The sequence below is a fragment of the Amphibalanus amphitrite genome, unplaced genomic scaffold (genome assembly GCF_019059575.1).
Source record: "Amphibalanus amphitrite isolate SeventyFive unplaced genomic scaffold, NRLGWU_Aamphi_draft 000348F_arrow, whole genome shotgun sequence".
Lineage (NCBI taxonomy): Eukaryota > Metazoa > Arthropoda > Thecostraca > Balanomorpha > Balanidae > Amphibalanus > Amphibalanus amphitrite.
The window spans coordinates 490,685-518,011 of NW_024881843.1; the positions used below are offsets into that span (position 1 = coordinate 490,685).

The 27,327-nt window shown below is 50.7% G+C and overlaps 1 protein-coding gene across 4 annotated transcripts in view; it reads right to left on the reverse strand.

Moving 5' to 3' along the window:
- The window catches only part of LOC122389206 (endoplasmic reticulum aminopeptidase 1-like), a 415,829-nt gene that overhangs the window by 357,187 nt on the left and 31,315 nt on the right, over positions 1 to 27,327 (reverse strand). Inside the window, exon 1 of one of the 4 annotated variants that reach the window (XM_043380986.1) lies at positions 3,213 to 4,537. The exons of 2 other annotated variants lie outside the window; for them this stretch is intronic. In XM_043380986.1, the coding sequence (XP_043236921.1) occupies positions 3,213 to 4,157 (945 nt within the window). In that variant the 5' untranslated portion in view covers positions 4,158 to 4,537. Of the gene's footprint in view, positions 1 to 3,208; positions 4,538 to 27,327 lie in introns of those variants that run through there. One more of the 4 variants, XM_043380989.1, reaches the window with a different exon arrangement.

The following is a 27,327-nucleotide window of genomic DNA, read 5'->3' on the forward strand; positions in this document are numbered from 1 at the left end:
TCGAGAAATAGGTCACAGGTAAAGGTCATTTGGGTCACTGGTCATACGATTTTAGTGGAGGTGTAAAATTGATTGACTCGGGGGCAACTTGCCCCCGAGTCGGGTGCAACTTGCCCGGAACCGGGGGAACAGTGGGGGCAACTTGCCCAAACAAATCTGGGGCCGTGGCAACTTTTTGCTTTGAGACGGAATACCGCACTTTTTTGCAAATGTTTTCTTTTTGTTGAAAAAGCAAAGGGATGAAAAATGAGTGGCCTAAAACCGATGAGAAAACTAGATCTGGGTATCCTAGGTTAATCTCTATTATGATGTGCCTCCCCCCAGACTGAAAGTAGTTCCCGCGCCTCTGATTGACCTTCCAGGTCAAATCAACGACCCAAAAGTCGGGAAAATCGGAAACTGTTAGAAAGTCGCATAACGTGTGGCTCTGGCTGCTATGGGGTTTTTCGTGGTGCTGATCACGAATATCGTGTTAGTTTTGATCACAGATGATGTCCTTAGGTAATTAAACCAGGTCGGGTCAGGTCAGGTCAGTTCAATTAGTAGGGGTCTAGTCGGGTATTCGTAGTATTCGTATTACCTACGTGTCAACCGCCTCTGACAGCTTCGTAACATGTTACGAAGGCACCAAAACTACTTCATAAATGTTCAAATGGTTGCTAAATTTGAATTCAGCTCCAAAAACTAGCCTACAAACATTTAAAACTCGCAAAAGTGAACAGAGGTCACCAAAAGACAATGACCTGACCTGACCTTCAGGTGACCTTGGCATCCATCCTAATGCATGGGATTGGGAGCAACATCAAATCACATGTCTGAACGCTTGAAACCACGAAAAGCTTGCAAACGCGCGGCTAATGCGAGCCGACATACGCCGAATCGCGATTCCGGCCAAACATGGTCTCGGAAAGTAGGTCACAGGTCAAAGGTCATTTGAGCCAGGATCATGAAGTTTTAAGGGAAGGTATAAAATCGATTAATGCGAGGGTACTGAAAGTTTCGTTGCGATCGGCGGCTTTTTACGCGAGTTATTCGCGAAAAACCTTAGGGGGGTTGCATCACCCTGTGCCGGCGAGGGTTAATAATACGAGTTAAAAAGAGGGTTTCTCAGGGCATTTTGAAAAATGCCTCTGGCTGTAACTCGTAAACCATTAGTAGCACAACGCTGAAAATCGGCGATTATGATTCTCCGGCACAGATAACCCCCTAAACGCAATTTCATCAAAATCTGAGAGGCATGGTGTTATGGCTTTGTTGATCTGTCGTGGAACGCTCCAGCTTCCTAACATGTTTTACAAGCACCAAAACTACTGCGTATATGTTCAAAGGTTACTAAATTCGAATTCAGCTCCAAAAACTAGCCTAGAAACATGTTAACTCGAAAAAGTGAACCGAGGTCATCAAAAGTCAATGACCTGACCTGACCTTAAGGCGACCTTGACACCCACCCTAATGCATGGGGGCAACCTCATATCACGTTTGAACGCTTGAAACGGCTGCAAACTCGCGGCTAATGCGAGCCGACATACGCAGAATCGCGATTCTGGCCAAACATGGCCTCAAGAAATAGTTCACAGGTCAAAGGTCATTTGAGTCAGGGTCATGAAATTTACAAGGTAGGTGTAAAATGGAATGACTCGAGGGTAGTAAGAGTTTCGTCGCAATCGGGCGCTTTTTACGCGAGTTATTTGCGAAAATTAAATAAACCCGCGCCCTGCTGGGGGGGGGGGGGTTGAACACCCCCCTTGTGGTTTTTCGCGAATATCTCAAAAACGGCGGCGCGGAGGCCGTTTTTGGTACACCTTATCATACATCAATTCTACACATGTTGTTAAAATTTCAGACCAAGGTCATTCAAGGTCAGGTCACCAGGTCACTTGAAGTGACCTCACCTCATAAAAAGTTTCAATGTCTGTCATAGCTACACCGAGTGACCGATCGCTTTGAAACTTTCAGCGATTGCTAAGAGCAACAGCATGTATAAAATGTATATCTCAGAATTTTGATATCGATGACCTAAGGTCAGGTCAATTTTGCGACCTCCCCATTATAAGTCAATGGGAGAAAATTGAAATGCGCCTCTTTTGGACGAAAGACATTATAAACACTCCCAAACACAGAATTACAAGTGGTTTAGACACACTGAACATGAAACTGGTGTCCCTGACCCTTGTTTATGCCCTGAGGTCATCTTCGGTCACGAATGGTATCTAACAGTTTTTTTGCAAATAACTTTTGATTGAGGCATGCTAGAGCGATGAAAACGCCTTAGATGTGTTCAGCTCGACGATACGGATCGACTGATATGCAACATGACCCTTTCCGGTCAGGTCATGACCTTGACTTGAGGTCAAATTTTCAAGTTGACCTTTTAAGGTCAAGTTATAGTTCATTCGATGCGTCTTGACGAGAGGAACACGATGCCGGTAAAAGTAAGCTCGTACAAGGCTTGGGTCAAAAGTTATTGCCGAAAAACTGTTTCCGAAAAAATCGGTTATTTTTGCAGTTTTTGCCCCCTGCAGGCAAAACCGTTGACGTTAGGTCAAATCTGAGGGAATTACTCAGAAAGGGCGTTAATAGGGCTATCGAATGCGCTTTTCCGCGGCGCTGTAGCTCTATTGGTTCCCGAGTTATGCGTTGGCTTCTTGGAAATTTTCGATATTCGACCTGGAAATCGGAGAATTTTTGCCTTCAATGACCTCTGGTGACCTGACCTTTGACCTGACCAAAAAATTGACCGAAGTGATTTCCTCATTATTTTTTACGCTCTTTCGAACGCCGCCTTCCGCGTATCGCAACGTGGCCCAGGAGCCGAGTTACAAGGGGGATGTGTTCAAACACCCCCCCCCCCCCCAGCAGGGCGTGGAAATCCAGGACCCCCAGCCGGGCGCGGGTTAAAAGGCCTGTTTTTAATTAAAAGGCCTGTACTCAAAGTGAAAAATGCGACCTCTGACCTGACCTGTAACGTCATCCGTTGTACCTAGGTCAATGAAATTCCGTCCCATGGTAGTTACCCGCGGGGCTATTGAAAGCCGTTTGAATTTTGAAAATCGGTCGGTAACTTTTCGAGATTGTAGGATAGTTGTAACGGCCCCTCCCCAACGGGTGGCAGAATTCACCAATAGCCCAACGGGGAGGGGATTAGTAATTACGCTGCATATGGTCGCCTGATTGGTATAAGAACAACGGCAGCTTCCCCTAAAATTACCTACATAGCTCCTAATTTTGACGAAAATGTCTCCTCTATGCGGTTTCATTTTAATCAGCTTCTTCCGCTCCTTTCTTCGGTGCTCCTTTTGCGCTTTCTTCTTTCTGTTTGACAAATAGCTATTTAAACCGGCGAGGCATCCTTTATCCTTTTTTAGTCGACTAGCAGCCGACTTACGCCCGGAGCGCAGGTTACTCAGGTCCTCCGAACAGGAATCGACCGAGGACTGGGGCGACGACGGCCGGTCGGAGGCTGTGCAGGGCGACTTTCTCTGTGTCTGGGCGCTGTCTCGGCTGGCGGCCGGCCGCGGCTCGGAGCCGGTGCAGCACTGGCGGCCGGATGTCTCCGCCGCCCCCGTACCGCTGCTCGTGCAGGTCAGTGAGCTGTGCCCAGACCACGAATAACTCATTGTACTAAAGCTTCGAGAACTGATCGTCGAGTTGGGGCGACTTGCTTCGCTGTAACTTTGGGATACTTGACGGGACTGTGTATTCTTATTCGGCTCTGCTGAAGACAACACTCTTCTTACGCTTCTGCTTGTAGGATCCATTTCGTCGACAAAAGAGACTATGTTTGCAGTGCGTTTCGATTGGGATAGTTTTCTGTCATTCGAAAGATTTTCCGGCTTACATACTGTATTTGGAAAACACTTTCCCACCAAGGCCTTTGAAGGACGACTAGTCACTGTTTTCAGTTGATAATTGGCAATATTCGCATGCCGCCTATCGCACGCCTCTTCACTCTCCCCTGGAGCACTCTTGAAATTGGCTCCTCCGCTCTCTCGATAGGACAATACGGGATCGTAGCCTCTGAAGCGTCTTTGGAACGGCGCGAAATCGTCGGAGCTGGCCTTAATCAGCTGCGAGTCGTCCGTAATGCGAGTCAGGCCTCCGTCGGATGCTGAGACCAGCGAAAGGTGACTCTGCTGTGAGCGGTCACTGAAAAGCATGATTCCGTGCTTCGACTGTGTAGATTTCTAGCTTGAAAATTGACTCATGAATGCTTAAAACAATTGTATAAAGCTTATTTATCCAAATGATTTTTCATATTGAAGCGAAAACGCGTTCCCTTATTTAAATGCAAAACAAGGCGGTTTAATACTTTGGACTTAATACTTTGGACTCAATACTTTAAATACATGTCATTATGAGCAATGAGCATTATTTGGATCTTTTTATTATCACTGTTTATGGATTTTTTTACGATAGTCAACTGTCAACTAAAAGTTATTAAGCATCATCCATAAAGCACACAACTAAAACAAGACGTTTCTTGGTGACGTGCACTAGGGCAAACCAAGGCCATATATAGGGAGCAGATGCTCAGCTCTCTGACTTGACATGTATCGTCTTCGAGTTTTTTTTTTTGCACGTGACATCAATAATTGCCAGCCGTCAGTTTTCACGACTGTCTTGCAAAACAACCAACAAAGTGACCTAAAGTTCGTTTTTTCTTACCGGCTTTGCTTTATTGAAGGTCTTACGTGAGTTTCGGCATCTTCGGCGTCTGGCCAATAATTTCTTATAATTAATAATTAATTATTCTTATAATCGCTAAAATAATCCATTTCAAATGTAGCTCGGTAAATCGTGGAAATTGTGTCTTCTTAACCCTCGCCGGACCTATTGGTTTTCTACATACGCACCGGCCGAGGGGGGGGGGGCGGGTACGACCCCCCTCGCCGTTTCGCCCCTGGTGGAGCTAGCGCGTGGCGGAAAAAACGAGCGTGTGCGCCGTTACGAGACGCAGAGATTGGTATCCGATTTTAAGGTCCTAGGTCAACCGGTGACCTCTGAGGTCAGGTCAAGTGCCCCAAGGTACGGTTCAGTTTTTGGTGAATAACTTCGCAAATAACGGCCGCAGAGCCGCTGTTTTGGCAGTATCGTGTTCGCCTCGGTTAGGCGCGATACTGCGAAAACAGCTTTGAGTGCGATAATAAGTACTTTGACCCGTGCTTATTATCGCACTTCTGCTGATCGAGTATCTATGTACACTAGTTCAATACGCTCTCTTCGGCTAAATTTCGAGCAGAGGCCGCCGATATTGCTGGCCGTGGGCTATACCATACAGAAGCTGAAGCGGCATGCTTAACATAAAGCCTGACCTTGATCTTTAAATTAAGTAGGGGAGAGTGGGGCAAAGCGGCCACCCTAACACTTCTTACGATGCCAACGCTTGATTTTTAAACTTGGAAAGATTCTTTCTACACCAATGTGATCCCTATTAAGTTGCCTTTTATTTCAACTGCGTTTCATTTCCAAAGGCGCTCACATATGGGAGATATTGACAAAACTTTAAACCTATGCATATTGGCCACTTTGCCCCATATCCTGGGGCAAAGCGGCCACCGGCGACTTCTCAAGTCCCGATATGAGAAACAGAATAGTTGCCTCATGTACGACTATGGTCATTTCACGATGGAACCGTGCAAATTATATTAGCGGGAAGTTGCGCCATCTCCCACCTCCGCCAGCGCCAGGTCGTGCCTCATCAAGGGACAGGTAGTGCCACCTAGGTGCGCCGGGGAGAACTACGGGTCGCATAGTGCCACCAGATGTCGCGCACACACGACAGGCGCAGATATATGGAATTTAGAACGTGGGCGATATATTGTAACAGCGTTGATTTCTACCATGAATGTATTTTAGCAACTTACAGCGTGGGCGCAGGCACTGGAACCACAACGGCTACCACAACTGCACGTAAGTAAGTCCGACATACAACTTATGTTGGACTCGAGGCAACGCTGGCCAAGCGGCCTTTTCCGTTAGGACGCCGAGCGACGGAGTGCGCGCAGCCATTGTTTTTTTTTATTTTACCGGTTGAAACCCGCGGAGAGTTGAGTGATAGCTTTTAGCGGCGGCTACCGCCACCATGGGACGACCCAGAAGGAACACCGGTGAGTTACCAGCTATCCGGCCTGTTAGTTACGCGCGGGCCCTTCGCACGAGGCAATCATGGCGCCCCTCTAACCGGCGGTCTAGTTTTCGTCAGCAACTTATTCTGCCCAGTTGCTTGAATACTGGCAGTTGGCACTTTTGTTCTGTTCCTACCCTTCGCCCCATGCTAATGTGGCCGCCTGTCTCAGATACTCAGATGGCCCTCTGGGCGGTCACATACACCAGCATTGTAGCTTGGCCCTGAACAATGCCCTGCCCACTGGCATGTTTGTGAGGGTGCTTTGCGACATGAGGGGGTGCTCGTGCACCCTCAACCCCCTTATTGTCCACCCATGGCCATACCTGACTGGCCTGCCTATTTAGGTACCTGGGCTGTCATGCTATGTCACCACTAGATCATCAATGCAGCATAGCCGCAGGCTTTCGTTCATCCACAGAGTGGCACATTGCCAGCAGTGACCTGACCCCCAGTCGGCCCGCTGCAGACCGGTGCAAGGCGACACCCCCGATCAACGGCAGTCCGACCGCCGGCCACAGGCCCGTCACGGCCTTGGCCAAGGGCAGCTGGCGTCACGCCGGATGAGTCACCCGGCCGCCCCCCGGTGCGGAGGACGGTCAAGTATGTCCGCTGGCCTGCCCCAGCACACCACTCGCTGTCGACTACCATGTCATTACGTCGCTTCTAATGACATGTCTGCTGACTTGCCACAGCATCCAACTCACTGTCAACTACCATGTCATTACGTCGCTACTAATGACACGTCCGCTGGCTTGCCCCAGCATACAACTCACTGTCAACTACCATGTCATTACGTCGCTACTAATGACATGTCGTCTGGCTTGCCACAACATCCAACTCACTGTCAACTACCATGTCATTACGTCGCTACTAATGACACGTCCGCTGGCTTGCCCCAGCATACAACTCACTGGCAACTACCATGTCATTACGTCGCTACTAATGACACGTCCGCTGGCTTGCCCCAGCATACAACTCACTGTCAACTACCATGTCACTATGTCCCTACCATGCCATGTCAGCTGGCCCCTGCCCCCAGCACATAACTCATGTCCACTACCATGTCATTACGTCGCTACTAATGACATGTCCGCTGGCTTGCCCCAGCATACCACTCACTGTCAACTACCACGCCATTACGTCGCTACTAATGGCATGTCCGTTGGCTTGCCCCGCATACACCTCACCGTCAACTACCATGTCATTACGTCGCTACTAATGACATGTCCCCGCTGGCCCTGTCCCAGCAGCTCCTTCTAGAGCCCTGAACAGCGGCATGACGTCTAGTTTTGGCGTTTTTTTGGCGTCTTTCAGAAGAGCCCAGGAAGGGGTCAGGGGTCGAGGCCAGCCAATGCCAATACACCGAACGTAATAGCTTAGCCCGGACTCACTTAGCAACCTTAACGCTAATGGTCATTTCACGATGGAACCGTGCAAATTATATTAGCGGGAAGTTGCGCCATCTCCCACCTCCGCCAGCGCCAAGTCGTGCCTCATCACGGGACAGGTAGTGCCACCTAGGTGCGCCGGGGAGAACTACGGGTCGCATAGTGCCACCAGATGTCGCGCACACACGACAGGCGCAGATATATGGAATTTAGAACGTGGGCGATATATTGTAACAGCGTTGATTTCTACCATGAATGTATTTTAGCAACTTACAGCGTGGGCGCAGGCACTGGAACCACAACGGCTACCACAACTGCACGTAAGTAAGTCCGACATACAACTTATGTTGGACTCGAGGCAACGCTGGCCAAGCGGTCTTTTCCGTTAGGACGCCGAGCGACGGCGCATGCAACCGAAAAGTGGCCAAGATCAATGCATGACAACACATTTGAATATAAATCATGATTTTTATCCAGATGGAAACAATTTATGGCTAGTTGGGGGTGGCCACTTTGCCCCGGCCACTTTGCCCCGCGCATACCGTCCGAGACAAAAATATTCCAGCTTTGCTATTACTGGGGTTAAAGAACATTAAAATTGGTAGAAGACATGTACGATAACCACGAAATGCATGGACAAGAATGCTTATAAAAATTCCAAACGGTTATGGAATAACATAACATTTATAAATCGTAAACATAGTTGGCAACCTGGCAAGAAATGCTTTTCCGTGTTTCACAGAACAATGGCGATGGGCCTGAAACCCCGGTCTGGCTCATTCGATCGCGAAGAGAAGTATAATTGGAAACCATAAATTGGAACTGACGCCAGCTGTGGAGGGCTAAAACGATGGGTGGCCGCTTTGCCCCGGGTGGCCGCTTTCCCCACTCTCCCCTACCTACGCCTTGGAAAGGTCTTGGAAAGTCCTATTGGATGTAACCTCGCGGGACTTGGTAGGGATCATTGGCTCTTAAGATATCGATGGTAAACGCGTTCGTTCATATTAATACCCGAACACGCAAAAAACTCCATCGGCGATGAGATTTGAACCCATCACCTTCCTCTATATTTTCCAGTCGGAAGTTTTTTTACCCCCAAGGTACCAGTCGGGTATTTGTCGAATGATGCCGAAACAAGCACAAGTAGTTTTAGAATTGATAGCTCTATCAGTATAGCTTGAAGGTGGCTTACCCACTGATATAATGTAAGACGAGGAAGCCAGCAAAGTCCCAAATCATATAGAATTTCACCACCAACCCAATGTTAAAGAGACCCGACTTTGGGTGCTTCTACCCCCCAGGTACCACCTCAGTTTTTAAGAAATGCACGATTAGCCGACTGATATTGATAGAGCTTGAAACAAGGAACGTTTTGAGGCTGAAGGTGGCGGTACACATTGCGCCAGTTTTATTTGGGTTCAAGTAAACTTCAATTTTGTACGCTTTTTCAATGGAAAAAGGGTAACGCCAGAACATACCAAAAAGGTCCGTGGCCACGCTGACAACGCTACGTCACACCGCACCCAACCGTATTCTACCGGTTCCGGAAGAAGCTACGGTGGAGCTGCACCTATCAGAGAGAGAGAGAGAGAGAGAGAGAGAGAGAGAGAGAGAGAGAGAGAGAGAGAGAGAGAGAGAGAGAGAGAGAGAGAGAGAGAGAGAGAGAGAGAGAGAGAGAGAGAGAGAGAGAGAGAGAGAGAGAGAGAGAGAGAGAGAGAGAGAGAGAGAGACAGAGAGAGAGAGAGACAGAGAGACAGAGAGACAGAGAGACAGAGAGACAGAGAGACAGAGAGACAGAGAGACAGAGAGACAGAGAGACAGAGAGACAGAGAGACAGAGAGACAGAGAGACAGAGAGACAGAGAGACAGAGAGACAGAGAGACAGAGAGACAGAGAGACAGAGAGACAGAGAGACAGAGAGACAGAGAGACAGAGAGACAGAGAGACAGAGAGACAGAGAGACAGAGAGACAGAGAGACAGAGAGACAGAGAGACAGAGAGACAGAGAGACAGAGAGACAGAGAGACAGAGAGACAGAGAGACAGAGAGACAGAGAGACAGAGAGACAGAGAGACAGAGAGACAGAGAGACAGAGAGACAGAGAGACAGAGAGACAGAGAGACAGAGAGACAGAGAGACAGAGAGACAGAGAGACAGAGAGACAGAGAGACAGAGAGACAGAGAGACAGAGAGACAGAGAGACAGAGAGACAGAGAGACAGAGAGACAGAGAGACAGAGAGACAGAGAGACAGAGAGACAGAGAGACAGAGAGACAGAGAGACAGAGAGACAGAGAGACAGAGAGACAGAGAGACAGAGAGACAGACAGAGAGACAGAGAGACAGAGAGACAGAGAGACAGAGAGACAGAGAGACAGAGAGACAGAGAGACAGAGAGACAGAGAGACAGACAGAGAGACAGAGAGACAGAGAGACAGAGAGACAGAGAGACAGAGAGACAGAGAGACAGAGAGACAGAGAGACAGAGAGACAGAGAGACAGAGAGACAGAGAGACAGAGAGACAGAGAGACAGAGAGACAGAGAGACAGAGAGACAGAGAGACAGAGAGACAGACAGAGAGACAGAGAGACAGAGAGACAGAGAGACAGAGAGACAGAGAGACAGAGAGACAGAGAGACAGAGAGAGAGAGAGAGAGAGAGAGAGAGAGAGAGAGAGAGAGAGAGAGAGAGAGAGAGAGAGAGAGAGAGAGAGAGATTATGCTCTACCGTGTTCTACCGACCTCGCCTCCAGGGGCGCCGCCACCACTACGTACAGTACGTACACTGTACGTAGTGCAATTTTTGACTTGGAAATCCACTACGTACAGTACGTACTGCTCAAAATGTGAAAAATAGCTAATTTATTTTAAAAAAGTTTTTAACTACGTTTTTTTGAAAAGTTTTTTAATTGAAAAAAGTCACCAAACTTCGGTTTGTTTTGACAAGTTTTGACATACCAAAATTGCATTTGTCATTTTGAACTGCTAAAAATAAGGTACGCTCTTGTTGCCTTAACAACTAGGAAGCTTGGCGGCTTGGCTCAACCAGGGCACTAAAGAGTCTAAAGGGCTCAACTTGGGCTCAACCATGGGAATGCACCGCGCCGAGCAGGCGCCGAGCGTGGTGTAGAGTTTTAGGGCCTTGGTGTGTAGAGGCCTTTTGTGAGTGATTGGTTGCTCATAATGATATAGGGCTTGGGTGGTAGCAAGGTCAGCAGGGGTGTAGGATCGCAAAATAGGTTGGGGGGCTGAGCCACGGACGCCGGTGGGGGCGGCGACGAAAGGTGCTGACCGAGGGGGGGGGGAGGGAAAAACCAGCAGTGGAAAAGGTGTTGACCAATGACCGGGGGGAGCGTGGACCGTGGTGGTGAAAAGCGGGTCTATGACTTGAGTTATATGACTTAATCTCTCCCCCTGGATCCAAGTTCAAGCTTATAAGATAAGGCGTAGGTATATTCCAGCTCAACATGTTACAACCACATGTCCACATTTATGCAGTGTATGTTCCTGCTCTTTTCAAATGCAAAGTGATGCCACTTAAACAGTATATGTATGCTCTTATACTTAACCCTCGCCCCGCTGGGGGGCAATTTGCCCCCCCCCCCTGTGGTTTTTCCTGAATAGCAAGAAAACGGCGGCGCGCAGCGCTGCCAAAACTACCTTACCGGGCATCAATTTGACACCTTCACACAAAATTTCAAGTCTTAGGTCACCTTAGGTCAGGAGTTATTGAGGTCAAACTGAGGTCATGTTCGAGCAAAAATAAGCAAAAAACATGAAATCTTGAAACGCCCACAAAAGCTACAGTTACTAAGCAATTTCAAAGTTCGTTATATGGTCATGTAGAGAAAAGACTGCGCTACAAAACTGCTATCTCGGATTTTAAAAATTGTGGGATTTAGACCCCCAAAATTCAAAAAAAAATATTTTTTTTTAGAAAACGCAAAAAAAAAACAAAAGTTTTTTGACTTCCGAACTAACCGGAATATATGTGATATTCCCTGCGCTCTTCTATCTACTTACCAATTGAAGATCGATACCTCTTTTTTGGCCAAATTATAGCGGAAAAACTGTTCAAAATTGATGACGTCACATTTTTGAACTCAATTTTTAGCAATTCTAGACCACCTAGCGCAAAACAAAGACCACCATTAGAGTCCCCGTGACGAGCTGCATCGAATCAATACCCATTTTATGCAAAAATATCAAGTTTGACATTTCACCTTATTTGACGTGATCTTGACCTGACCTTCACCAGAACATGACCTAAACTGGCCCCAAAGGCTGCCTGACCCACATAATCGCATTTGGCATGTAAAATGGACCATAAAAGATGCATCACATGGTATTTTCATATTTTGACCCTCAGTGACCTGACCTCTGTGACCTGACCTGGTATCAGTGACATTAAATAGCAAAATATGTGTTTGACAAACAATACCCCATCGATGACTTGCAATGAAATGCACTTTACTCGATTTTACAACGCATTTCTTGAAATGCCTGCAAACGGTGAAAATTCGACATTTGACCTGACCTGTGACGTCATCGGTTTGACCTAGGTCAACGAAATTGGGTCACAAGGTAGTTCCCTGTTGGGGCTATCCAAAGCCGTTTACTGCTTGTCGCTAGGTTGCGTGGTTCTCGAGATCTTAGGGGGGAGGGGGCCAATTTGCCCCCCCCCCCTCCCAGCAGGGCGCGTTGCTCGGCAGACCCCAATGGGGCGCGGGTTAACGCTGATGAGAGATTCCATTTATTGATTGATTCAGTATTTAGATTCCTATCCCCTAGTTTGGCATACTGTTAAACGGGCTCCTTAGAGGGACCCTCACTTTCCTTAAATGATAAACCTAGGTACTCATTTTTCACCAATCACCCATGCTTCATTTCGGAAGAGTCAAGTTTTTGTGTACCTAAAGATTGTAGACTGTTTAATGGCTTCCTTTTGGCTGTTTCAGGGATCACCTCGACTACTTTTAGGGCCACGATAGCGGTATCGACAAAGTAGGCGATCGTGATCTGTAAAGCTGCAGGACCGTCACAGAACAATTTCTGTTGTAGTATTTCGCAAAACCCCCGCATTCTGCATATCATTGGAAGCATAATTTTATTTTTAAAGTTGTAGAGCGTGTAGCTACACGAATACTCCCAACAAAATGCAAGAAACAATTGCAGGCACGTACCTAGGATTTGGCCAGGGGGGGGGGGGGAGGATCCCGGGAGACCTACTCTCTACAGGGGGCCTCCTCTCTACAGAGGGCAAGGGAGCATCTAGGCGAACGTTTTTTTTTGTGGTGGGGGGGGGGGGGAGGTTACAGGTCGACCGACATGCCGGGTCTGATGGATGAATTCTGACGACCGGGGGAGGGGGAGCGAGTATGTCGAGATCAAAAGACATTTTGTCTTCGTCGTTTCTAAGATGAAGCTTTATCGTTATAAGTCACTCGGCTTAGTAGTTTTAGTTAAATTCACCTATGCATGTGCGTCGCCACGGATTTCTCACTGGGGGGGGGGGGGGGACGTATCGACCGACTTAAAAACCCAGAAGTTGATATTGTTACTTGATTTCTTATATGTGTGTAGTGTACCTTCCTGGTTTTGTTTTCCTAGTATTTTCTTTCAGACCACCGCTGTACTGTGGGCCTCCTCTTTTTACAGGGTCTCTCAACTACAGAAGGCCTCCTCTCTACAGAGGACTTCTCTCTACTGAGGGTCTATCCCTTTCAGAGGGCATCCTTTCTTCAGAGGGCCTCCTCTCTAGTCTTTACAGGGGGGCCTCTCTACAGAGGACCTCATCTCTGCAAAGGGCCTTCGGCCTCCGGCTTGCTAAAACCACAGTTGATTTCTTATATGTGTGTAGTGTACCTTCCTGGTTTTGTTTTCCTAGTATTTTCTTTCTTATGACTCGAAAGTCATTTTATAAATTAAACTTACTCCCTCCATTGCAATGCACATTTTCAAGGCCCCCAGTTAGTCTTAAGGCCAAAATTGGGTAGTCGTAAAGCAGAGAGGCGCTGTACCCAGACTCCAGAGCTGCTTTCTAATCGGACCAAACCAAACCAAACCTAACCAAACCTGGCCTAACTTCACATACAACCTACAACCAAAAACCTGCAACCTACATACAACCTAAAACCTACCACCTAAAACCTAAAGCCTACAACCTACAGCCTAATCTACAGCGTCTTTCCTTGGTTGCAAAAAGAAGTGTGATGCCTGCTTTCTACTCCCCAAAATAGTACCATTTAACCTTGCCAAGTTGAGCTTTCTTTGATTTGGCCATATTTTACAATGTTGGGGGGGCTGACTGCCAAGTTGGGGGGGCTGACCAGCCAGTTGGGGGGGGGGGGGGGGGCTGAAGCCCCCCCCCCAACTGTATAGGATCCTACGCCCCTGAAGGTCAGCAAGGTGGTAGTGATCTCAGATCTACAGAGTAGAAGTGCTAGAAAAATTCCCTTTTAAAGGAAATAGTTCACATTTTAACATGGGTTTTGAACTGGAATAGCAGTTCCGTAGCTTGGGCTGAGACGAGCATAAATTAGGAGCTTTTACAGCCCAACGATCACCCTAGGCAAAGATATTCTATTTTTCGTCCCGAAAAAGGTGTCTTGCGTTGAGGATGTGTGCCTTGCATATATTTGCATCCAGTATGAAACGAGCATGGGTCCCGAAAATTCTTCAGAAACTAGAGAAATTATCTACGAGAACTCTAGAGAAATTCTCGTACTGATCAATAAGGACATTCAGGGGAACATTATCGCCCTTGCCAGTAAAACTAGTAAAAGGGCTAACTTTGCATGGTTCTTTAATCTTTAATGCATTATTTCACGCACTGGCGGATCCAGGGTTTCAGCGCGGGGGGGGCATACCAGGTCACGGAGCCAAACCTTCTCCTAGGGTACCCCAAATCCTGTCTTCTCATCGGATTTAGGCCACTTATTTTTCGTCATAGCGCCCCTGATACGATAGTTTTTTTCTTTAAAAAAAAAACAAATGGTAGGCCACCTGGGCCCTGTTTCACCGGTGATAGCAACACGCTGCTATTACACTTGGGGCGTTCCACGACAAATCGACAAATAAAAAATTAAATTTGCACCCTCATATTTTATTTTTCGTTGAAAACTGGTGTAAGGGGTTGTGATGGGCGGGGAAGCCAGCTGTGACAAGGATTTTTTTCTTCGAACAACGGTTTCCGAGATATAGCCTCGGGCAATTCCAGCAGGTCGCGCTGCAGCCCTATGTTTGGCGGCCTATAACTCAGAAACTAATGGTTTTCTACGATAAAAACTTTGTATGGTTCAACTCACAATCAGCCAACAAACATTTTGGCTATCTCCCATTTTCAATTTTTGAAAATTTTGATCACGTGACCTTTTGACCTATTTTTCGAAGAGTGACCTTGATATTTTCCCCACTGAAAGTTGTAATTTTGTCTGATGACGATTAAAGCCTTATCAATTGTCATTCATATGCGAAAATAAAAAAAAGTGGATATCGCCCTGCGTTGACCTCAGGTCAGGTAATTTTTATGACCTATCCATTATTACGAGCGGGAGCGACAGCGAGATCTCGAGAATAAAGCAAGATAGCGACAAGCGGTAAACGGTGCAGGGTACAAATGGATAAGGTCTATAATTTTTACTGAGGTCATTTTCAGGTCAGGTCAAAGATGACGTCACACTTGCCGGCCTATCTTGCCGGCCCTCACTTGCCGGCCTATCTTCAGGAGCCCTGTGGAGTCCTTATAGATCGGCATGGGACTCTCAGGCGTCGCTGCAGCGACGCCTGAGGGCTCTCATGGGAGGACTCCCTGGGAGCCCTCAGAGTCACCAGTGTGGGGCCCACAGAGTTGCAGGTAGGTAGCCGTCAGATGCGCTTGTGTAAGACCTTCAGAGGCGCCAGTGTGGGGCCCTCAGAGTCGCCGCCGATGTAGGGCCTTAAGAAACATTGGTGTTAGTCCCTCAGATTGGTGGTATTGGGCTCTCAGAGGCGCCGGTGTGAGGCCCTCACAGGCGCCATTATGGGCCCTCAGAGACACTGGTGTGAAGCCGTTCCATGCGGGTATGGGTCAGGACCCTAATTAGAGCTGAGCTGACGCTTAATGGGTCAGCAAGAGCACTCAGAGGCCAGCACAGGGCTATCAGAAGTCGGAGTGGGGCCGTTATGGAGATGTGTGATGTGTGGCGACTCAGGAGCCCGTGTCTCCGTGAGGTGCTCTCACGAGTCCTGCGGGTCTTATATCAGTCGAAATGAGGCACGCTTGGACCCTGAGCGGCCACTAATTGGCACTGCAGGGCCTCTCGGGCCCATAGGGCACCATGCATCTAATGAGGCGGCACGCGCCCCTTGTGTCCCCCCCCCGCTTACGCTGCGCTGGCTGCGGCCATCATAGGCGTCGCCAGAGATTTTCGGTTGGGGGGGGGGGGGCAAAATCAACTTTTGTGTTAAAACTTGCCTTTCCCCAGTCTTTACTCACTCGTTTTACATATCATTCGACGCGCAATGATGCGAAGAGTCCGATGGTGACAAAGACTTCCTTCTAGCTATGACATGTAATTTTTTACAGAAAAATTCGAAATTTAAAAATTTCATGACAAAAACGACTAGTAGAATTATAGTGGCTGCGATTGCCGACGCACTGCAGAGGGCCCCTGTGCAGGCACTCGACGCTCATGATCATTACCCAGAAAAAGGTGAAAAACGCTCCATTTAATCGGATCGCCCTGCTAAAACCTCCATTCACGCATGCATGCAGAGGTTTTACGTGAAATGCATAGGACTTTTCCTAGCCGCCGATCGTAGCTAAGTTGGGCATTTGGCGGAGAGCGAATGTCGGAAGTGTGAATCGGAAGTAATTCATCTTTGCTCCAGTGAGAGGAAGTGTTTTGTTCACTCGAGTGTGAACAAAAGTTTATCGTTTTTCGTGTGAGGGGAAGCGCTGCAAACGCGAACAAAAACTGTTAAACGGAACCAAAAGTTACGCACGGCATAGCGGCAAGGGATCCCTTAAAGGTAGGTTTGGGACTTCCAGGCCATTTCAGGCCACTCAGGGTCAGTGCTGACTCTCAGAAGCATGCTTAGGATCCCGGAGATCGGCGTGGGTCACCTCAAATATTTACGTGTATGTACATGATGCTTTAGGGCTTTCCGAGCCCAAGGTGGGGCCCTCAGAAGCCAGTGTGGGCGGCGGACGCTAAGAGACTAGGCCCAGGGTGAGCCTGGAGCCCTCGGATAACAGTGTGAACCCTCGGGGTCTGTGTCGAATCCCTAAGGACCCTACGTAGGGACATAATAAACATGTGTTGCGGACCTCAGAGGGACACGTGAGCTGTGACCCCTCAGATGCCGGCTTGGGGTTAGCAAAGTCTGTCGCCTCAAAAGTTTGGCTGAACTATCAGAGGCCAGTTAAGGTTCTCAGAAATGTTCGAAGGCTCAAAGATCCCTGCATGGGCCCTCAGAGAACATGGACACCAGTGGGACTTTCAGAAGGCCGGTTTGGGCCCTCTGAAAGCTTCTGAAAGCTCAGTGGAGCTCCTTAGGAGCCTTTGTTTAAAGAAAGCTCATGAGCCCTGCGACACTTGTACGGTACTTGAACCTGTCGCAGACATTTGACGAGAGTTGAGAAAGACCCCGAAGATTTCGTTTCACGCTTTGAACGAAAATCGTGTCAGCACTCCAAAACTTATGAAAATCAGCTGTAAAATGTAATAAAGAACGAACTAGAAACATGGAACGAATCACAGCATTGACATTTCCGAGTCTGGACTCGGAGTCTTGAAGATTTTGGCGACTGCGAGTCAGACTCTGGTTGGAACTGCACGCTCCAACCGTATGACCTCACAGGCATTCTCAGAAAGGTATCCCCATTTTTTCGCGACTCCAAAATCTCATCGGATCTGTATCGATCTCAGGGGGTGCCCGGTCCGAGGTTGGGGGGGGCAAGCTGCCCCGCTTGCCCCCCCCCCGTGGCGACGCTAATGGCGGCCATACAGGTAAATCGTATTCTAACCGTCCCTATTCCCAAGCATAGGCGGCGGCCGATTCCTGGCTTGCGCAATATGACTGCCGTCGTTAGGCAATACGGTCAATAGGGTTGAAGCGGCATTGCTCCCTTGTGGTAAGAAGCAACATATTTTTAGACAAAATAAAGGCAATGACAACTAAATTGAGGTTACTAAAACGACTCTGATCACAAAAGTACCTAGTTACTAGGAAGGCTTTCTAATCAATTTTTATTTAGTTCCTCGTTATAGGCGTAAGAAGTGTAAGTCTGAATGGGGGGGGGGGGCATACTTGTACTGAATGCCCCTCAGGCTCCTGTCCGGGGGGCATATGCCCCTAACCTATTAATTTGAGGACTCGTTTTAGGGCCTTGGGCGGGCGGGCGGGCGGATGGGGTCTGGGGAGACAGATAGACGGACGGACGAACATACGGAGAGACGGATGGACGGACGGACGGAGAATGGAGAAACGGACGGATGGATGGACGGACTGAGAGACGGAAGGGCGGACGGACGGACGGAGAGACGGACAAAGAGATGGACAGACGGACGGGTAGAGAGAGAGAGAGAGAGAGAGAGAGAGAGAGAGAGAGAGGGAGAGAGAGAGACTGAGAGAGAGAGACTGAGAGAGAAAGAGAGAGAGAGAGAGAGAGAAAGAGAGAGAGAGAGAGAGAGAGAGAGAGAGAGAGAGAGAGAGAGAGAGAGAGAGAGAGAGAGAGAGAGAGAGAGAGAGAGAGACTGAGAGAGAAAGAGAGACTGAGAGAGAAAGAGAGAGAGAGAGAGAGAGAGAGAGAGAGGGGGTGGTGAGAGAAAGGAGGATAAGACTAATGAAGGAAAAGGAAAAGACTAACAGAGACTTCAGGGAGGACGGCAAGGAGACTGATACCTACAGAAAGGAACAGTAGCGGCGGAACACCTTCAATTAAGGGGGGGGGGGGCACTGCCAACTTTTGGTCCCATTCTTTCCATGCAACGCCCATAGGGCTAATGTTAAAATGCCAAAATCAAAGGGGGGGACGGTGCCCCGGTGCCCTCCCCGTTCCGCCGCCTATGGAGAGGAAAGATGAGTGAGCAAGGGATTTGAGAGATAGGTAAAGAGACAGGGGAGAAATGATATTTTATTGCTACGCTCCTAATAACACTTCCTAAAATAAAATATAATTGGCCGTAATTATCGAATAAGAATCGGAAATTGTCAATTGAACGTCTGATTCGCTTACATCAATCGACAATCCGCCCTATACCATGTTTGACATGTTTGCAGTTTGCACCAAAGCCAGCTTGCAGGCTATAGCCTATACATCGAGGCAGTGTATACGAGGCTGGGATGTATACGAGGCAGTAAACATCCCGGTGAATTCCTGCATATAGCCGAGAGTCGAGACCTCCAGCGGTATTTTCCCACGATCAACCGGATTTCAAAGTCGTGTATTTTTCGTCCATGGCAGGCGGCCGGCGCAATCTCGGGGAAAGAGGCGCTCCAGTAACAAAAGCACGAGCAGATCGCCCAAATGCCGGTGGCCGCGATAATTTCTCTAGTTTCTGAAGAATTTTCGGGACCCATGCTCTTTTCATACTGGATCGCGTGTGCCTTACAGAAACTGAAAAGTTCTTCCTATATCAAAATATAGAAAATAATCTTTTGTTATAAAAAGGTTTTATTTTCTTTGCTGATCATTTTGAACATAAACAATCATAAATCCATTGCAAAAAAAAAATAATTTCGTGAAAGTGAACTATTTCCTTTAAGTAGTATTGTTTTTTATCTCGACCTTCTCCTTGTTGATAGATAGCCAAATATTAAAAGACATAGGTTACATTTGCAGTCGGGCACAGCCCATCATCTGATGTATATAACAAAAGATTCTCAGATGTATGTAACAAAAGATTCCCTTTTGTTTCTACAGCGTTATTGACCGCAATTTCCTTCACTCAATGAAGGAAACCATATCAGAGACAAAACTGTGAGTCCTAGTGGCAGCATTTTGTTGAATACGAGACGCGGAATGAGCGGGCACTGAAAAGGAATAAGACAATGCTAGTAAGGTGCAGGAGAATGCATATACAAACGACCAACGCTTGACCGGATCTGCTTGGAGTCGGCATAGTTCGTCACAGGCGTAGTAGCTGGGGGCCAGGGTGACCGTGCCCCCTGTCTCGGTTCAAACAGGCTGGGGACCAGCAATGTCTGTGGGTATCTGCCCCTTCCCCTTCGCACTTTCAGTGCAGTGGCGGTCGCAGAGGGGGATCAGGACCATGCCCTTCCCCCCTCCAAAGGCTAATCAGGGGGCCATCATCATTTGCCCCCCCCCCCAAACAACCAATGGGCAGGGCCCCCATGGGTGTATGGGGCTCTGGCCCTTATTCGATTGTCACGAGGCTCAAGAAACCCACGCCAGCTATTAACAGCTCCCATACCAGTGTTTGAGGGTCCTACACTGATCTCGGAGGGCCCTTCAGTGGCGGTCAAGCGCCCACATTGAGGGATGAGAACCCACATTGACCTCTGAGGGCCCTCCACTGGCATTTGAGGGCCCCTAAACCGGCCTCAAGGGCCCAGCCGGCGTCTGAGGGCCTCACTCCGGCCTCTGGTGACATCATTTCTGTCTCTGGGGTCCCAAGACTAACCTTTAGGTGCCTCTGAGAATGGGATCTGAGGCATGGGATCTGAGGGCCCCGCACTGCGGGCCGGGGCCCTCAGAACCCGTGCCGGTATTTTACCATGCCGGTAAGCCCATGCAGGTATTTTAACACGCGCAGTGGAAGGGTTGCGAGTACTACGCCCAGTGGAAGGGGGGGGGCGGATGTCGCCCCCCCCTAAGATCTCAGCTCCCACTGGAGCTAGAAAGACGAAATTTGGAGGGTAGGTGGGGGCCATGGGGAACTCTGTTGTGTGTGAATTTCATGACCCTAGGTCAATATCTTCAAGGTCAAATGAGGTCAAATGTGGTCAAATTTGCCATATTAGCGACTTTTTTGCGTTTACACGCCGATAACTCAAAAAGTTACCGGCCGATTTTTTTAAATCTTTCACTATACGAAAGAGCAAACATTTGTGAGTATGTATGGTGAATTTCTAGATAATCCAACAATAAATATGGCAGTTAGAAGCCTGCGAAGGGTAAGATGTCGCCGGCTGAAGCGGCATCGGCCGACGCGGGAAACGCGGCAATCACGATTTTGTGTTTACACACTCATAACTCAAGTTGTTACCGGCCGATTCTCAAAATTCTTTGACCATATGATTGCCTGTACATTTCTCAGCCTTCTCACCGAATTTGACGCGAATCTAATATAATCAGCGGTAAGGAGCGCGATGTAAAGACGGAACCGTCCCGCCCCGGCACAGTCTACAATTCAGGCGGCGCGTAACGGCTAGCGCCGGCCGCCGCGCCGCCGCGCCGCCGCGGCGGCAGGATGTTTGACTTTACACCGCTATTACTAGAAAAGTTGTGAACCGATTTTCTTACTTCTTGCACGAGAAGATCCGCAATTCAATTCTGGACAGGTAGCCGAAATTTCACATTGATATTATGCTTGCGGCGCGAGTTATTGGCGAAAAACAGGAGGGGTGGGCGAAATCCGCCCCCCCCCCTTCCACTGCGCGTGTTAAGGTCCCACACTGACCTCTGAGGGCCCATGATGGCCTGTAAGGACCCACATTAGCCTCTGATGGCCCAAGTCGGCATCTAAACGTCTCAAACTGCCCTTTGCAGGCCCTGTACTGGTCTCTGAGAGCCTTAACCCTCGCCGGCCGAGGGGGGTGGAGGCGGGTGCCGCCCCTCCATAGTTTTTTTTTTTCGCGATAGCTCCGAACACGCCGGTGATAGAGAACTGAAGCTAGGCATACCTGACCTTTGAATCAAGCCGGATCTGTTGACACCAACCGCATTTTCGGGTCAGATCAGGTCACTGACCTATGAAGTCAAAAGTGAACCTCTGCACGGTCTGCAGATGTCGCAACTTCGCAACGCCCTCACTCCCAGAGAAGCTTTCACAGGGAAATGAACCTTGCAGGGCCTAGTATCCATTAGGAGTCTTACAACTTCAGAAAGGCAGTGTATAGGTAACATGAAAATACAGAGTCTGAATCTGAGTTGCTTTGTTTTGTTTATTGTATTCAAGCCATTTCGACTAAACAGACAAAAGGATTAAGTACCTAGGACTTCGGATTAATCTGACTACAAAATAGTTGTACAAATGTTTTCAAATAACAGTCGAAATTGCTATTTATGAAGGTGGTCCCGAAGAAAATTTTCACCATCACAAGCTCGCCGGCTGGAAAGGCAGGCTTCTGCCCCAGGCCCCCATAGTGTAAGTGCAACTGTAACTACATACATACATCATTCTGCAGACTGCAATCGGTTCGAAGCCAAGGGAGGGACGGCAGGGACAGCCGTCTTTTCCTTGGTCAGCTGGGTGTTTATTAGATCATTCGTTTGACTCATTTTGTATTATTTTTAATGAAAATGTTGACTGCTCGACAATCAGTGGGACGAATCCGGAGAGTTTTCAGGTTTTGGTGATGTTATAAATAGGCACCTTGGAACTTGGGAAAATTTTCATCCCAACCTGGGTGTCGTGCCTTAGCCTACCACTAACATGCATGCGGGTGTACGTAGTGCTCATAAAAGCGTGGCGGCGCCGCTGCCTGACCTGGTCCCGGGCCGGTGCACCCGGCCGCCGCCGCTCCGGCCCGCCTGGCTGGGCGATGGCTGCGTCAGGCCCTGGTCGATGGGAGCAATGGGACCGGAGCTGGCCGGCCGCTGCTCGGGTGGGCGGTGGAGACGAAGTCTGCCTTCCCGGTGTGGGCGGTCCGGCCGGCGCCGCCGCGGCACGCGCGCTGGACGCCGAGCGCAGCGCAGGCGGCACAGGATGCAAACACCACTAATCGACTCTGCCTTACCATCACACCGAGACGGGACGCCGGTCAGCCCCGAGCGACTCCCGGACAGAGTGACGCCGCTCTGGACCGACGATCACACTGAGACACGCCACTTTCAGCCGCATGGCAGCGGATTCGTCAGCGGAACCGGCCCGCCGGCAGCCCGGTGCGCTGCGTACCGCACCGTTCGCTGTCTGCTGGAACCGCCCCGTCTATCTGCTCGCGAGACACACCGGGCGCTGCAGCAGCTGAGGACGGCTGACAAGACTTACTCCATCGGACATGTAAACGCTCGTTCCCTGGTGCCTCGGCTGAACGAGGTGTGTCACTTGCTACAGGACGAGCGACTCGAGATACTCTGCATCTCTGAGACCTGGCTCTCCGACAGGGTGCTCGGCGCTGTCCTCGTGCCGGGCTTCACGCTGTACCGCTGTGACCGGCCTGACGGGCGCCGGAGAGGCGGTGTGGCAGTGCTGGTGTCTGATGAGCTCCGTGCGACTCGTCTGCATCAGACTGGTGACGGCGACGTCGGCGTCGAGGCTCTCTGGCTGTCTGTCGGTGGCCCGGGCCGGACCGCGGTTGTGATTGGCGCCATCTACCAGCCGCCCGGAGCACTCAACATTCGCGTACTGAACACCATTCGATGTCAGTTCGAGATGGCGCTGGCGACTGGCAAGCCTGTGTACGTGCTCGGTGATTTTAACGTGAATCTTTTAAACTGTGACTCTGCCGACTGTTGTAATCTTAACTTGTTGCTAAATTACTTGAATTTAGTGCAGCATATCTCGGATCCTACGCACCCTTTTCCGACCCGGGCTCTCCTGGACTTGGTTATTTCAAACACCTCCGGTACCAATCACAACGCAGCAGTCCATCCCCACCTGGTAGCTGACCACTTCCCGATCATCATCCGACCATCCGCTGCCCGTGCTCGTCCCCCTCCAAAGACAATCCAAACACGTCGACTCACACTGTCCGATCGTCAGCAGACGTATACGGCGCCCTGATTGTCCCTGGCTGCGTGATGATGAGGTGCGTGAGGTGATGTTGAGGAGCGATGCTGCGCGTCGTGCCTGGGCTGCTTCTCGCTCTGATCGTGACCGCAATGTTTACCGACGCCTCCGAAATGAGGCAAAACTAGTTTTAGACCGACACCGCCGCGCCTATCTGGGCGAATTGCTAGGACGTGACAGTAGACGTTTCTGGGCCAGGCTTAGGCAGTTCGGGGCGAATTTCTCACCGAAGGGTGATAGGAGTGGCTAATACCCATTTTGCTGGTGTGGGTGCTCGTATTGCAGCAACCGCTCGTGCCGCGCTCCGTGTCGGAGCCGCTGCTGCCGGCCCGCGACCCTATCGAGTCTGTGCGTCAGCATGTTCACCACATGTTGTGACTCTGCCTGAGCTCTCGCTTACTGTCCGTCAGCTGGGCGCGTCTAGAGCGGTCGGGGCCGATGGGATCCCACTCCACGCCATCCTAAGCTGTTTCCCTGTCATAGCCCCGCATATCCTTCATCTCATCAACTCATCCATATCCACCCTTACCTTTCCTACCGATTGGAAAGTTGCCATCGTTACCCCTATCCATAAGTCTGGCAACACCGACAATCCTGGAATTTTTCGTCCCATATCGATCCTACCCGCCCTCTCAAAAATACTTGAAATGATCGTGTGCTCCCAGCTCAGCTCTTACCTTATCAACAACCACATCCTATCACCCTTCCAATACGCCTACCGTCCTTCCCATTCCACTGAAGATGCCCTGCTCGACATTGTCGAGTGGGCGGCCGGGAAGATTGACGTCGGTCACCTCGTGTCGCTGACGTCCATCGACCTGAGCAAGGCGTTCGACAGTGTCGACCCCTCCATGCTGCTGAACAAGCTGGAGTGGTATGGCATCTCTCCCCGCTGGTTCAGCAGCTACCTATCCTGCCGTTCTCAGATCGTCCGCGGCGGCACTCTTCAACTTCCTCTAACCCATGGTGTCCCTCAGGGGTCCATAGTCGGCCCAATCCTCTTCCTCACCTTCGTTAACGACCTGTCATGTTTCCTTCCCCACGGCCGACTCCTGTCCTATGCAGACGATACCCAGAGCCTTGACTCAACACCCTCTAAACCTAGTGAACTCCAATCCATGAAGTCCCGGGTCGAGGAGAACATCAGGATTTTGCAGGTTTGGTTCAGTTCTAACGGTCTAAAAATGAACACCGAAAAACATGTTTCACTATTTTTGGTTCGCCTAACTCCGTCTCCAAATCATCAGACTTCATCTTACATGTGGATGGAGTGGACATTCGGCCTCAAAAGCACATCAAAATCATAGGTGTTCTCTTCGACCAAATGTTCGGAACACGCATTCTCGGGTAAACACCACGGCTCAGTTAACTAATGTATTATCCATGCACATCGGCTCATTACACACGCCAATACCCTGACTGCCCATCAGGCCGGACCACCTGTCCGTGAGCCCATCCCAGAGCTCCTCTTCGCGAGCCAACCGCTCAGCCCCGAGCTCCACCCGCCGAGCCACCCGCTCAGCGACTGCCGCCGCCGGCGATGCGATGCGCCGCCTTATATAGGGGGGCTGGGCGCCCGCCGACCAATCAGCGGCCGCCACGTCACACACGTCACCAGCCGGCAGGGACTCCAGGCTGCAGCGCCGGCGGCCGATACGAACGGCCGCCGCTCCCCAACACACACACACACACACCCCTACACGAGAGAGGTGTACGACCGCTCACATTTTACAAGTATGTACAACACTTCGCAACGACACAGTGTACGATACACTATCGCGCCCGCGATTCGCGCAGTTCATGGACCCCCGCCTGACACTGTGCAGGGGCAGCCGCGCCGCATTCGGTACGGCGCGGGCGGGCCGAGGGCGGTAGGAGGCGGCTCAGGTCCCGCGCCGCGATCTGGGTGATGCCGCGTGCACCACGCGGCGGCCACCTCTCGCGGCAAACCGCACGTCTGTCCGTTATACGCTTTCAGGTGGTCGTGGTGCCACATCTTGGTTTTACCGACGCCGTCCCGCACTCTGTATATGGCTCCTCTTGGCTCTTCCTTCTCTTCTTCCGTGGCCCCACGGGCCCTTGTGCCGCAGGCCGAACTTTGGCTGCCCTCCAGCTGCTGCTCGAAAGTCGCGCTCGTCACCGGCTTTGCGCTCGAAGGGGCGTTTGGCCGGTTCGGTCTGCACCGGGGGCCGGGGCCCTTGGAGGTGGGGTGGGCCTTTTCCGCCTCCCCGCTCGTTCATCCTTGCCTCTCAAGTCCAGGGCCTTGTCCCACTCTTCCGGCATCGAGGTGTTGCAAGGCGTCTGGTGGCTGAGGCGCTGTCTGGCGTGATTGCGCGGTGGGCTCTCTTCTTGCGCCTTCTGCGTGCCGCTCCACTCCACCGGACTAGCGTCCCCTGCGTCGCCGTCGACGCCCGGACGGCTGATGGCGCGTGCTTCCCCGGGCGACCCGCCCTCGCAGCGGCTCGCGCTCTCCGCCTCCGACCCGCTTGAGGCCACCGTGTCCTCGACGCAGCCGCTGCTGGGCTGCCCGCCCCCGCATTGGCTCGTCCCGGACCCGTCGCGCTCGACCGGGTCCCCGCATGGGGCCACTGGGGCTGGCCAGTGTCGCCACTTGTCGAACCCTGCTGACTTGAAGACGGCCCGAGCGGTGCAAGTCACGAGGGCCGCTGCCCGCGCGCAAACCTGTGAGCAGCGCCTCACCAAACCGGAGTTCGCGGTCCCCGGCTGCTCGCGATGCCCGATTCCATCGAGCGGGGGTTGGGATGTTGGCGGAGCCTCGCTGCCCGCCGGCTCTGATCTTACCGTGCACACGATCGACGGTGTAGCAGGGCACCCTTGCCCCTGTCCTGTTGCGTTACAATCCCTCGATTGTGTAGGCTGCCCTGCCGTAGGGGTAGGTACCGTTGAGGGCAGGGGGTCAGCCATCCTACGCTGCCACTCACGGCCGCACCCCGCTGCCGGTGTGTCCCCCCGCTGCCAGTGGCCCGCGTGCGCTGTGGGGCCCTCCATCAACGGACTGGCAGGCATGCCCACGGCCGCAGTCTCCGGGGCAGGCGGGCGTCCCGCCCATCGCTGGCCCCCACGGCCGCACTGGTGACAGAAAGGCGCCCATCCGCCGGCCTCCTCAGACGGACCACGGGGGCGCTCCGCCCACTCCAGGCCCGCCTGCTGATAACCGGGTGTGACGAACCGCCCCACCTGCTCGTTTGCGTGTGTGTGCCGCGCCGGACAGTCGCGGACCAAGTGGTCGGGGTTGTTGCAAAAGAAACAGCGGCGCCCGCTACCCCGCCTGTTCGGGTTTGGTGGCCCTCGTTGGGGGTTCCTCGCCCCTGTCCCGTGCCCCGTGCGGTAGGCGTCCCGCCTTCCCGCCGTCTCAAGGGCTTGCAGAGCGCGCTGCAGCTCTCCAATTAGCCTCTCCACTGGAGGCTCCTTTCCACTAACTGCAACAATGTCACATGATTGGGATCACAAATTGCGTCGGCGACCACTTAGCAGCTACTACCGCGGTTATTATGAGGTCAGTTTCCCTCAAAGCTCGATGCTCCACTGCTTGTTGCGGTGGCCCAGCCCCAATAGGTCATCAAAATAGGATCTGATGGTCCGATGAGAACGCGCGACTCGGGCAGTGATATGATACGCGGATCGCCGATCAGCAGGATACCTCGCAACTCATCCTCAGTCTGTTGTCAGATGAAGCCGGGCTAAGTTGACGAGGCTAACTTAGTACTTAGTTATTCTGCAATTGAGCTGCTACTGTTCAGTTCTAACACTAGGTTTGCATTTCAAAAGAAAGGTTACATTTACATGCAAGGAAATAATCGAAGCCAAAACTGAAAATAATGCTGCTGAAGTCTCAGCGCAGAATCAAATGACTAATAGGTCCAGCGGACACTATCGCACTTGGCGCATAATGG